Genomic DNA, 12,857 nt, shown 5'->3' with positions numbered 1-12,857 from the left:
GTGCTCCAGGCTGGGCACTGAGCAAAGCCCTAAATCCACCAGATGTGTCCCAGCTCTCAAGTCGCAGACGGTGACCCAGGGCCCTGCGACCTGGCCTCCAGACCCCACGGTCCTCTGTGTCACTGTGCCTGTGAGCCCCCGTGAGGACTCCGCGTCTTCCTTGGTCCAACAGACACTTCCCAACGCACCCCACCCATGCCAGGCAGGGGCAGGGCAGGGCAGGGTGACCGGGGCACTCTGGGCCTCCACGGCCTCACCTTGGGCTGCCCCTCCTCAGGCTGCCCCCGATCAGCTTCCCAGCCCCCAGTCTGTAGGCTCCCTGAAAGCAGGGGACACTGCACAGTGGGGTGCTCTGCTCCAGAGCTCACAGGCTGGGAGGCTTCCCTGAGGTCAGCACAGGGTCCACACAGGTCAGAACCCAAGGCCCCCCCATGGATGGGGCAGAGCTAAGAAAGCCTCAGAGACGGGGGTGCGGCCCTGCCCACTGCATGCACGCTCCTGGTGGGGCTCCCTGGACTCGTCCCAGCCCTTCTCCTGCCACCTGCCTGCAGGTCTCAGCTCTGCCCCAGAGGAAGCCAAGCGCAGCTGCCTCCAGTCCCCTGCAGAAATCAGAACAGCAAGACCAGTGGGGCTGGGAATTCCCTGGCGGCCCAGTACTTTGGACTCCACACTTTCACTGCCAAGGGCATGAGTTCAATCCCTAGTGGAGAAACTAAGATCCTGCAAGCCACACGGCACCATAAAAAATAAATAAGATCAGTAGGGCTGTGTGTGTTTCCAGCTGGAAGGATCCTACCACCACCCCACCATCCAACCTCCCATCCGGCCCAGGCATCCAGGAACACCTTGCAATGTCTGATACTCTGGCAGTTGCTTGAATGCCTCCACTGATGGGACACTCACTACCTTCAGCCCAGCTCCAAGGTTATAAGGCTCACAGAGATGGGACGCTGGCACGGGGTGGGAAGGGCATGGCGTTGGCAAGACAAAGGTCTAAGTCTAAGCCTGAGCCCCATCTTGGCCGCTGACTGGCTGGGCGGTCTTAGGCATGTCCCTGAACCTGCCTGGGCCTTGTTTCCCTCATCAGTAAAATGGACACAATAGTTCTCACTGCAGTGAGAACACAGGAGGGAATTCTGTACTCAGCATGCTTGGCACTGAGTGCCCACTTGGTAAACAGGATGCATCCTTACTCTCATTCCTCCCAGTGACATTTCCCCACGGCTCGAGGGCAGGGGGCTCCCAGAGACCAAAGCCTGGAGGCCAGGGCAGGAAGGGAGAGACGTGGCAGCCACGTCACCTGGCCCTGGGGCAGGCAGTTGAGCAATGAGTTCTGGCCCAGCCCCAGCCTGTCTCTGCCTCCCACCCAAGTGCCCCCACCCCCACTCTCCTTGCACACCTACATCACAACCTGCTCAGACCTGCCTTCACACACACCGACATGCCGCTCACCCACTCCTGACACACGCCACGACCCCATCACTCACACTCGGTGCGTGCCCACGTGAGCCAGGGCTGAACACCCACTCCCAGCACCCACAGTCACTCACGCTCACCCACACCCGTGCCCTTAGCGTCTCGGCGCACCCCCACCCCCAGCCGCACAGGACCCCTCCTCCAGGCCCAGAGTCAATTTCCCCCACACCCCCCGCCTGCATCACTCACCAGGTGTGTGCCCTGGGCCAGCTGCAGTCCCCTCTGAGCCTCAGTTTCCTCATCTGTAAAGCGGGGACCACGTAGAGCTCCCAGGAGGAGTGGGTGACAAACATGTGAACCCTAAGCTGGGCCTGCATCCCACAGACGTGATTTAAGGCCCAACTCTTGCTGTGGCGACAGCTTCTGATCCCCACGAGTCACTGCTCACAGGCCCCCCGTCACCAGTGACGCACTCAGAGGGAGCACCGAGTGAGCCACCAAACTCAGTGTCTCTGCCATGTCTGACCTCACACACAACACCCTGTGTTATGGGGGGCTTATGATCCCCTGGTGGCTCAGAGGTTAAAGCGTCTGCCTAGAATGTGGGAGACTAGGGTTCGAACCCTGGGTCGGGAAGATCCCCTGGAGAACGAAATGGCAACCCACTCCAGTACTCTTGCCTGGAGAATCCCATGGAGGGAGGAGCCTGGTAGGCTACAGTCCATGGGGTCGCAAAGAGTTGGACATGACTGAGCAACTTCACTTCACTTTCACTTATGATCCCCAGCTCACAGATGAGAAAACGGAGGCATCAGTAGAGGAAGGACGTGCCTGTGGCCAAGCCAAGTCATCAGACGCCGGAGCCCAAGCACATCCCATCCCTGGGGTCCAGGATGGGGATGGGAGGCGCTTCCCCAAAGAAAGTCCCACCATCCGGCAACCTGAACACTGTACAGAAAGGGAAACCGAGGCCCAGAAGGGGCTAGCGACTCCAGTCGCTGTCCAGGCTGCAGCGGTTCTGGGACAGAACCCCAGGCAAATGTGTCTCCAGTCCCCCCAGGCCCACGTCCACGCTGGATCCTAAAACCCAGCCTTCAGGAGCCGGCCTACCCTCCCCACCTCCCAGAACAATCTAGCCACCAACCCGCCAGGCCAAACACGGAAGTCTTCTGCATTTGCCACTTACTCCCAATTCAGTCAAGGGCCCGTGACACTCTACCCCGTAACCTCCCAGGGGGGTGGCCATGAACTGTCCCCTGATTCTGATGGCCAATCAGCTTCCATCCCGTGAGGTCAATTACTGGCACTTACTGGCATCGGTTCCTGTGCCTGCTGATGGGCACACACCAGGCACCCAGAGCTCAGAGATACACGGGGAAACACAGCCAACACACGCTTGAGCCCTCACCACTCTGCTGTTCCATCCCTAGCTGGGAATCTGACCCCAATTTCACATTATCTAGAAATTTGGAGTGTTAATTTATGATGATCTCTGCCCCGGCTTCCCTTGTGGCTCAGATGGTAAAGAATCTGCCTGCAAAGCAGGAGACCCAGGTTTGATCCCTGGGTCGGGAAGATCCCATGGAGAAGGGAATGGTAATCCACTCCAATACTCTTGCCTGGAGAATTTCACGGACAGAGGAGCCTGGCGGGCTACAGTCCATGGGGTCGCAAAGAGTCAGACACAACTGAGCGACTAACACTCTCACTTTCTTCCCTGGTAGATAGGCCACATGCAATACCAACTATTTCATCTCATAAGGACAGTAAGAAGGAATCTCTTTTTAATTTCTGTCTGTTTGTTTTTCCTTACCTGAGAGCAAGAGAGATTTAGGACAAGATGAACCCCATCAAATTCAATGACATCCTCATCTCTACCCCAAAGGCCAACTCATCATGGCACCGTGGGAGGGACCCGACGGGAATGAGCCATCCTAGGTTCCTGCCCTGTGTATTTGCCACGTGGCCTTGGGAGAGATATTTCACCTCTCAGGTACTCGACTGGTCCGCTAGTAAAATGAGAACATTGAACTGCCTGACCCCAAAGTCTCCTCTAGCTCAAAGATTCCAGGATTTTATTTTATAGTAATCAAAGAAATGCATATTGAAATAGCGAGCTACTTTTTTCTTCATCAAGTTGGCAATTATTAAGAAAAGAATAATACTCGGTGCTGGCAAGAATACAGTGAAATAGGCACTCCCTCATCCACTTTTGCTGAAAATATAAATGGGAACATATTGATACTTTGTGGAGAGCAACTGAACAATTTTTCAATCAAAGGCCTATTAAGATGTTCCCAGCCTGTAATGCCACAACTTCATTTGGGGAAATTTATCTTCAAGAAGAGACACGTGCAAAAATTTACTACAGAGATGTTTATGCCAAGATTTGGTACAAAGATGGTTGTCACAGCACTGTTTACACTGGGGAGAAAAGAGCAATCTACCTGTCCAGCGGCCTGGGATTAAATAAAATATGCTGCACTTATATGATGCATCATTTAAAAATCATGTTTTAGAAGAGCAGTTAATGATGTGGGCAAACATTCACAATTGTCAGATTTTTAAAAGTTAAAGAGTATATAATCTCAAATTCACAAGGTAATGAAACCTATGTACCAAGTCCTATTGAGTCTTCCTCCTAAATATATGTAGGATCTGTCTTAACACCACCTCCTCTGATGAACCCCCAGTCTATCACCACAATCACACGACTTTGATTGCAACCCTCTTCTCCAATCCACTCACTGATAAAAGGTAAAGATGCTTGCTCAGTAGCGTCTGACTCTGCGATCTCATGGACTGTAGCCCACCAGGCTCCTTCGTCCATGGAATTTTCCAGGCAAGAGTAGTGGAGTGGGTTGCCATCTCCTTTCTAGTGGGTCTTACCGACCCAGAGATCGAACCCTCGTCTCTTGCATCTTCTGCATTAGAAGGCGGATTCTTTACCACTGAGCCACCTGGGAAGCCCTCCATTCATTGGACTATGTGCTAAAACCATATCTAAACCCAAATCTAATGTCTCCACCACCTCCATCCATGGACTCCCATCCCACCCATCTCAGAAAATGTCCAAGTCCCTTCCTATGGTCTTTGGATGAGGGATGGCACGAGCCCCGTGCACTGGCCGGCTATGTCGGCCCCAGAGGGGCTCAGGCCTGGCCTTGGGAGCAGAGGAGGCTGGGTCCAGTCCCGAGGCTGCCACCAGGAGAAAGAGCTTTCCCTGACACTGTGAGATGTGAGATGCCAGAACTCTCTGGGGTGGGGGTGGCGACAGATGGAGCTGGAGGAGGCAGAAAGCCGGAAGAGGTGTTTGGAGGTGGCCCGGGCCCTGGGGGCATCCCTGCCCCTCTCTGGCCTCTGTTTCTCTCATCAAGGGACAGAATGTAAACCAGTGAGACTGTCCCGCTCAGGAGGACAAGGACTTGCCTCCAAGAACCAGCTGCGTCCGGGAGAGGCTTAAAGGGTCCCCCCCAGAACCAGGCAGTGTGCTAAACCCTCTGACTCTGGGGCCCCTGTGATGTCTGTTTTTGAGAGGAAAGTGAGGCCCCAGGACATGAGGCTTGCCCAAGGAAAGGACCAGAACCCCAGCACATCCGGCCCCTGGGGTCTACGGCCCTCTCAGAGACTCTGTGGCTGAACACCCCCCACTCCCCTCCAGCCCACGCTTGGACCTCAAAGCCCTCTCCCCTTTAGACCCACAGAGTCACTTGGGCAGGTATTGCAGATGAGCAAACTGGGCTCAGAGAGGGTGAGCGACTCGCCCAAGGTCAGAGAGCGTGAATGAGGACCCGGCCCCATTCTCCAGAATACGGAGTTTACAACGGACTTGATATTTCTTGCCCAAAGGCCCAGCCCAGCATTAAGAGTCTAACCTCGATTCCTCCTGCTGGTGCTCTGTTTAGTTTTCAGTGGAGTCAGGGAGCAGCCTCCTGGGTCTTACCCGTATGCACATGGGATGCAGAGGGTTTGCAGAAGCCACCTTCCTTCCTAAGGGCCTTCCTTGTCCTGAGTGGCTTATCCTTTGCCTGGTGGTGGGGCCCTCCACACCCCGACTCGCTCATTTATCTTAGATCCTGCCTTCCCCACGGCAATGTCTTGCCCTCTCTGGCCAAGCAGATTGGGAGGGGGAAGTGACCCTCAGAGAGTATCCCTTACCCTATAGGAAGGGACCCTCTTGGATCCTTCCCAAAGCCAGAGAGACTGGTGACAACCAGCATCTCTCAACCAGACCTGGGATCCCCTTCTCTGCTCTGGGTCGCAGAGGCCTTAGCTGCTGGCTCCCCCAAAAGCCCAGCCAGCTGCTCCTCCCTCCACATTCTGGGCATCAGGGAAAAGGCCAAAGAGACTCCAGGCTGGCGACCAAGAATGGAGGGAGAGGTGACCTCCTTTGAGTCTTGGAAAGAGGGTCCATGGGGAGAGCAGTGAGCACCGTGAGGAGAGAATAAAGGGGGAGAGAGGTGGAGCTTTCTGCCTCTTGGAACCGGCTGGCCTGGGTCCAGAAGCCTTTAAATGGAGGCAGCTCAGATCACAACAAATGGCTGAGTCCCACAAGCTCAGATTTCCGGATGACCTGCCTGGTTTCCACCTGAGGGCAGGAATTACATCTCTCTCATTCACATTTCCATCTCTGGGCCTGGCACAGAGTGAGCATTCAGGGAATGGTAGATCAGGGCAGCCTCAAAATTAACAAGTGCTGGGGATGGGGGCAGGGAGACTGCTGCGGGTACAAGAACCTGCTAAGACTCGGGCCAACCAAAAGTCTCATCATTCTATGCCCCCTGAGTGCCAGGCACAAAGACCAGGGTCATGGAAGATTCCTCTGCAGAGAGATGAGAGGTACTTTGCCCACAAGATATATCTGCGACCAGTTCAGGATGAAGCTGAACTGTATAGTCAAAACAATGCATTAATTATGATCACTAACATGTATCCTTAAATCCTTGACAAGTGTGTGTCACATGTTAAGGAGCCAGGTGGCTCAGAGTTAAAGAATCCACCTGCCAACGCAGGAGACATAAAAGACGCAGGTTCGATCCCTGGGTCAGGAAGATCCCCTGTAGAAGGAAATGGCAACCCACTCCAGTATTCTTGCCTGGGAAATCCGATGGACAGAGGAGACTAGCGGGCTAGAGTCCATGAGGTCACAAAACAGTCAGACACAACTGAGCGATTAAATAGCAACAACCATTCACCTTGTATCATATTGTGTGCAAATTATCTTGTTGCCTTGTCACATACCCTCGGAATCAGGTACCATGAGCACACCCATTTTGCAGATGAGGAAACTGAGGCTCAGTTAGGTGAAGAGCTGGCCTGTCCCATAGCCTGGGCACACAGGGTTGACAACAGCCTTAACAACAAGCTGGACACGAGCAGGCCAGACCTCATAGAAACCAGGCCGCTGGCCACACCGAGCACTGTTCGATGAGTCCCAGCTGGGCAGGGCCTGCACCTCCCGCAAACCCCCTGCTGCCCCTGGATGTGAACTGTGCCGGAAAGGGGTGAGGATTGGGTTACGGGGTGCTGATGACTTACAAATTCTTATATGCAGGGGAGGAAAGAAGTCTGCTTTGCAGTGTCAAGGCTGAATGATGAAGCGGTTCAGCTAGGCTGAATCCAGATGTGCCTAGGGAGGGCCGCATAGTGGGAGCTTCAAGACTGCCTCCTGCTTACACACATACATACACACAGACAGACAGACAGACACACACACACACACACACCACCACCACCACCAAGATCGTCTCTTCCAAAAACAGGAGACTCCCCACCAAGGATGGCAGCTGGCACTGAGGCATGAACATCTGGGGATCCCCTGGGGGTCCCCTGTAGCCTTTGGCAGCGGGTTGTGGGTCACCCGAGGTGGTGACCTAGGCCACCAGGTGATGCTGACACATGCTGGGACCCCCAGAACCAGCTGTGGGTCTTGAGCCCAGAATCCTCGGAACCAAGGTCTGCATGACAGACACTCGTCAAGGAGACAAATGCCTGGGCCCAGCTCAGACTCTGAGAATCGGAAATCTGGGAAGCAACCAGATCCGGGCACCTTGGTATTTAACTGGGGCTCTCCAGGAGATTCTGACATTTGAGAGTCCTCCCTAAGTGCTCCTCTCTGGACCCTGTACAAAACACAGAATCCCTTGAACAAAGAGCAGATGGCTCCACGCCCTGTCACCAGGAGGCCCAGCTGGGGGCTTTAGAACCAGCTGGAGGCTTTCTCTGCTGTTCCTGCTGGGAGGTTCTTCATTCAATAGAGACCTGTGGCCCTACTAAGTGCCAGCACAATCAGAGAAGGAAGGGCCTGCCCTAGGGGAGCGGACACCGGCAAGGGAGACAGACAAAAGGCCCGTGAGCCCGCCACCATCTCCGTCAGCCCAAACCCAGTAAGAGATCCTGAGAAAAAGTACCCAGCTCATTCACTCCCTCAGCGAAACGGTTCCAGGTCTCCAAAGGCCTTTAAAAATAGCCCGGCCCGGCCCAGCACCACGGGGCTGGTTCCCAACAAGGCCTTGTTGACTCAACTTCTTCCGAACTTGCTAGATCTGCCCAGAGAGAGGGGAGTGGACAAAATGACCTCCCCAGGAACCTTCCCATCTGAGTCTACCAACATGAGCTTAGAAACCAGAAAGAGGAGAAGCGTCTCTGGATTTCTCAGGGTGAGTTTTGAGGTCTCTCGAAGGGCATAACTTGGGAGCCGGACAGCCCTGGGTTTGAGTCCTGGCATCGCCTGGTGACAGGGGTGCTGTGGGATCTTGGGTCCTGGGACCACTGTGAAGACAATGCATTAGCAAAGCAAGGAGCGTGCCGCGTGATGCGCTCCAGGGGCAGGAACCTGGGCTTCACTCAGCTCACAGGACCTCCCCGCTCCCCTCCATGACGGAGACACCCTGGAGCACCCAAGCCCACCCCTCCTTTGAAGCCCACTGTGCTCTCTGCCTGGAAAGACCCTCCATGCAGCCTGCCTGCTGACAGCTATGGGTCACATCCAGACGGAGCCTGCAGGAAGGCCCAGCAAACCTCACAAAACCGCAGCCGAACTGGAAAGGACCACCTGCCCAGCTCGGAAAGAGGATGAGAGGAATAAGGATGGAGTCCTCCAAGCCTCACTCCCTTTGAGGAGCAGCTGCTGGGATGTGAGCACTGTGCTGCAGAATTCCACTGGAGAAGAGCCAGTACCTCTAGCGGACGAGCTCCCACTCAGGAAAGCCCCCTTCATTCCAAGCACATGGGGACCAAGGGGCACGGACTGGAAGTGTGGGCTCCGGCAGACCTGCAAACGTGCTCAGAAGATCAACGGAATGGGGTTGGGGGGCGGGGAGCAGAGGTTGTGCAATGCACCACCAGAAGCGGAGCCTCCATCAACGGTGCAGCTGGTGGTCAGTCTGCCACCTCCAGGGACGGCGCAGAGCTGCCGGATCCACACAGCTGCCCAGGTACGGGTTCTGAATTCCAACCCAAGCCCAGAATCTCTGCCCCCTTCCCAGTCAGATCCAGGCAGAAGCCCTTCCCCACCCCTCAGCAGTCTTTCTTGAAAGCCCCCAAAAGAGAACCTCTGTGGGTCAGGACCCAGCGCCATTAACCCTTGGCGTGCCAGGGGTATCTCCCAGAGGCTTGCAGGGAAGGGAGAAGTCTAGGATGGAGAAACTGGAGATGTGAGCGAACTGGAGAGGTGTGGAGTCGGACAAGTGGAGAGAGACACACTGGGACAGACCTAGCAACATCTGAGATGGGCAGACCCTCCTCTCAGGGGTGCCCCAGATGGTTACAGGATGCGTCGGGCCAGATCACCTGGGGCTGCAGAAACCCACTTCCCAGTCTGGCAAGTAGAGGTGGAAGCCAGGAAGATGAGACCAGGGCCAGAGCAGAGATCAGCGCCAGAGGAGAGATCAGCCTGGAAGTCCTGCAGCCAAGAGTGCGCCCAGGACCCTTCGCTGCCGCCACCTCTCTGGCAAGTCTCGCCCCTCCCCAACACCCCGCTAACACACGATCAGGGCCAGGGAGGGGGCGACAGGCCAACCTCGCAGCAGTGATAGCGGCAGTAGCAGCAGCGGCATCATGATGCATGAATCACCCGCCCCGCCGCCAGTCGGCTCAGCGCAGCCGGAACCACCTCGCTAGCGGGCGCCCCCTCCGCGGCCCACCGCCCCTCGCTCGTGCCCATCCCTGCCCTTCTGGACAGCTCTGCTGGGAGGGGGCCGCGAAGGGGCCGGGGCCTGCCTCCCGTCCCGGGGGTGGCCCGGCGCACGCTGACAGGCGGCAGACGTCCGGGGTGCGCGTGGAGACGGGGTGGGAGGGAGGGGGTGCCCTAGAACAATAGGGCCAGGTGTGAGGCTGGGGGCGCGGCCGCGAGCTTCCGAGGGCCCCGGGGCGTTGGGGGGCAGAGCAGGGAACGGCCGAGGAAGGGTGGCTGCCTCGCGGGGAGCTGGCCCCTTGGGGGCGGACACGGGGGGCGCGGAGCGGGCTGGTGGGGGCGGGGGGCGCGCGTGGGGGGAGGGGCGCGAGGGGACGGAGGCAGCGCCCGGGGGCGCGGGGCGGGGGTCCCAGCGCGCGCACTCACAGTAGGTTTTCCTGGTCAGCTCCTCCACAACTTCAGGCTTCAACTTGCTGTTGGATTTCCCCATCCTCGGCGGCCGCGGCCCCCGCGCCCCGGGCCGGACCCCGTCGGGGCACCCAGCGGGAGCGGCTGGGCCGGGGCGGGGCGCGCGGAGTTGGGGGGGCGGCGGGCCGGGCCGGGCCGGGGCCGCGCCTTTGTCTGCGCCGGGCCGGCGGGGCCGGGGCGCGGGGGCACCTCTCGGCAGGCCCGGGCCGTCCGGCCGCCGCCCTCTCCGGGCGCCGCGGCGCGGAGCTGCGCTGGGCTGGGCGCCGACGCGGCCGCGCTGTCGCCGCGGTCGTCCCTGGTTACTGAGCTCCGCGGCACATGCTCGCTGCTGCGCTTTGCTCTCGCCGCCGCCCCTGCGCTCCCCGCCTCCCGCCCGCACCGGCGCGCCGGGGGTGGACCCGGAGCCGCCACTCAGCGCCCGGCGCCACCTCCCGCCCCGCACCCGCCCGCCCGGCCGGGCCTGCGCCGGCGGATCGGCGGCCCCGGGGAGGGCCGAGCCGGGCCCGCGGAGGGGCGTCCCCCCACCCCCGGCTTCATCGGTCCCCGGGCCGGGAGGGCGAGGTCACCCCCACCCCCGTCACCTCCCTGGCGGCGATCCGCGGCGCTCCGGCCCCCGCACCCAACCCCACCCAGGGCGGAGCCGGGCCGGGGAGGGCCCGGAAGATCTGACGTGAATGAGGCCGAGGCTCGGGCCCGGAGACATTCATTCATTCGACACGGATTTGTGGGGCGCTGGGGATGCCGTGGAACAAGACCGGCGCGGTCCCAGCCCTCATGAGGCGAGGGGTGGGAGAGGGGACCACAGGGCTCCGCAGGATGGCATGTGTGGTGGCGGGGGGCACCTACCTGCCCGGGGAAGGTGACCTCCAAGCCCGGAGAAAGAGAGGGGGGCAGGGTGGCTGGGAACATGTTCAAGGCCCCGAAAACCTGGAGGAGGGAAGGAGGCCTGAGTCCCAGGAAGAGCGCCTCTCGGGCACATGCACATCCCGGGGGTATGATGAGCCAGAAGGGCGAGGGCCGGTGGGGACAGGCCTGCCCTCTCACCAAGGAGCTGGGCCTCCGCGATTTAACAGGGTCAAATCTGCCTTCTCTGCATCTCCGGCCTCAGTGTGGAGGGGCTCTCTGGGCCTGAGCTGAGGCCCAGACCAGTAGCCAGGGCTCCACCTGCGTGGACAGAGGCCACGGATGCGGTGGGGGGAAGTGAATGGTTAGGGAGCATCTACAGGGCCTTCCCCGGCCACCTCATCTCCAATGTCAATGTGATGGGATCTCTCCTCTCCCTTCCCCAGCTTCATCTGTTTTTCTCTTTAGCAACCATCACAGATTTCATTAGCAGATTTTTTTCATCATGGTTCGCTGTCCCCTCTGCTAGAGTACCATCTCCACGCCCCCTGCCCCCACCCCAGGGAGTCTTGTCTTACCTGTAAATGTATCTCCAACACCTAGAAGGCCCCTGACTTGCAGTGGCCATTCCGCAAAGCTCTGTGAAGGACGGAAGGGCTTTCGGAGGAAGGACACCAGTGCTGGGGCCTGGGGGTGGACAGAGCGAGGCAGGAAGTGTGGCCCTCCCTTAGGCCCGAGGGGATGAGGTGGTGGGCTTGGTCTCTTTTCATCCCCGTGTTGCACAGTGTTCAGACCTCAGGGGATCCGGGAAGCCCAGAGGAACTGGGGAGACAGAGAAATCCTGCTTCCCAGCCCCTCCAATTGCTTCCTCCTCCCTCCAGATATGTCCAATCCAGCTTTTCCCCTGAAGGCCTTGCCTGGGTCTCTGGCCCAGGAGGACTTGCTGGCCTCCTGGAGTTCATTCTGTCAAGAAAGTGGGGAGGGCATGGACCCCAAGATCTGGGCCCACAGTTGGAGGCACCTGGGTTAGACTTGGGAGCAGGATGTCTCAACTGCAAGGCCTGGCTCAGAATGGACCCCAGGGAGGGGCTCGGAGCTGACCAGCCCAGCCCGAGTGTCCTGTCTGGGAGGAGGGGCAGCCAATACGGGGACCAGGGGCAGATCAGGATGGCAGTGACAGCTGTAGCAGTTGAAGGACTTCCCCTGGTGGTCCAGGGGCTAAGACTCCACGCCCCTACTGCAGGGGGCTGGGGCTCCATCGCTGCTCAGGGAACGTAACCCCACATGTTGCAACTGCGAGTGTGCACGCAGCAACTAAAATTCCCACGTGCTGCAATCGAGACCTGGAGCAGCCAAATAAATACAGAAAAATAAATGTTAAAAAGATATCGCTTTACTGGGGGGAAAAAAGTACTCGATTCAGGGGAAACCTGTGGTCCATTTCCTCAGGGAGCTCAGGGACCCCCTCCTCCCCTGCCTGCCCCACAGCGGTCCCCAAATCACACTCATAACGAATGCCATGAAAGGACGTGAACCAGGCACAGAAATGCCTGTGGGGGCAGGGAGGCTCCTGGGGGCTTCCCAGATTCACAAATGGTCACTCAGCAAATATTTACTGAGCACCTATTATGTGCGGGGCCCCACAGGATAGAGACCAAACTCTTCCTGTTGGGGAGCACACAGTTAACGAGTACTTTTCTGAGCTAAGTCGCTTCAGTTGTGTCTGACCCTTTGCGACCCTATGGACCATAGCCCACCAAGCTCTTCTGTCCTTGGGATTCTCCAGGCAAGAATACTGTGGGTTGCTGTGCCGGAGAGTGATATAAACATAAAATTCATGAGTGAAATATATAATGTCAGAGATGAAAACATAATAAGGCAGAGAAGGGAGATGGTAAGTGCTGGAGCGGGAAGTCAGGGGTGTTCACTAGCAGTGAGGCCTCACTGAGGATGTGCTGTTTGAACAAGGACCTGAAGGAGGGGTCTCCCTGAAGTG

The 12,857-nt window shown here is 58.0% G+C and overlaps 1 protein-coding gene across 2 annotated transcripts in view; it reads right to left on the bottom strand.

Annotated features, from left to right (window-relative positions):
- Positions 1–10,122, bottom strand: part of NCS1 (neuronal calcium sensor 1) — a 55,539-nt gene extending 45,417 nt beyond the window's left edge. The window contains exon 1 of one of the 2 annotated variants that reach the window (XM_061433839.1): positions 9,977–10,122. In XM_061433839.1, coding sequence (XP_061289823.1) covers positions 9,977–10,040 — 64 coding nt within the window. In that variant the 5' untranslated portion in view covers positions 10,041–10,122. Of the gene's footprint in view, positions 1–2,560; positions 2,607–9,976 lie in introns of those variants that run through there. The other variant, XM_061433840.1, reaches the window with a different exon arrangement.
- Positions 10,123–12,857: the final 2,735 nt, after the last annotated feature.

Source organism: Bos javanicus, chromosome 11 (genome assembly GCF_032452875.1).
Source record: "Bos javanicus breed banteng chromosome 11, ARS-OSU_banteng_1.0, whole genome shotgun sequence".
Lineage (NCBI taxonomy): Eukaryota > Metazoa > Chordata > Mammalia > Artiodactyla > Bovidae > Bos > Bos javanicus.
The sequence above is the reverse complement of the archived record's forward strand: the minus strand, read 5'-3'. Positions and strand labels throughout refer to the sequence as shown.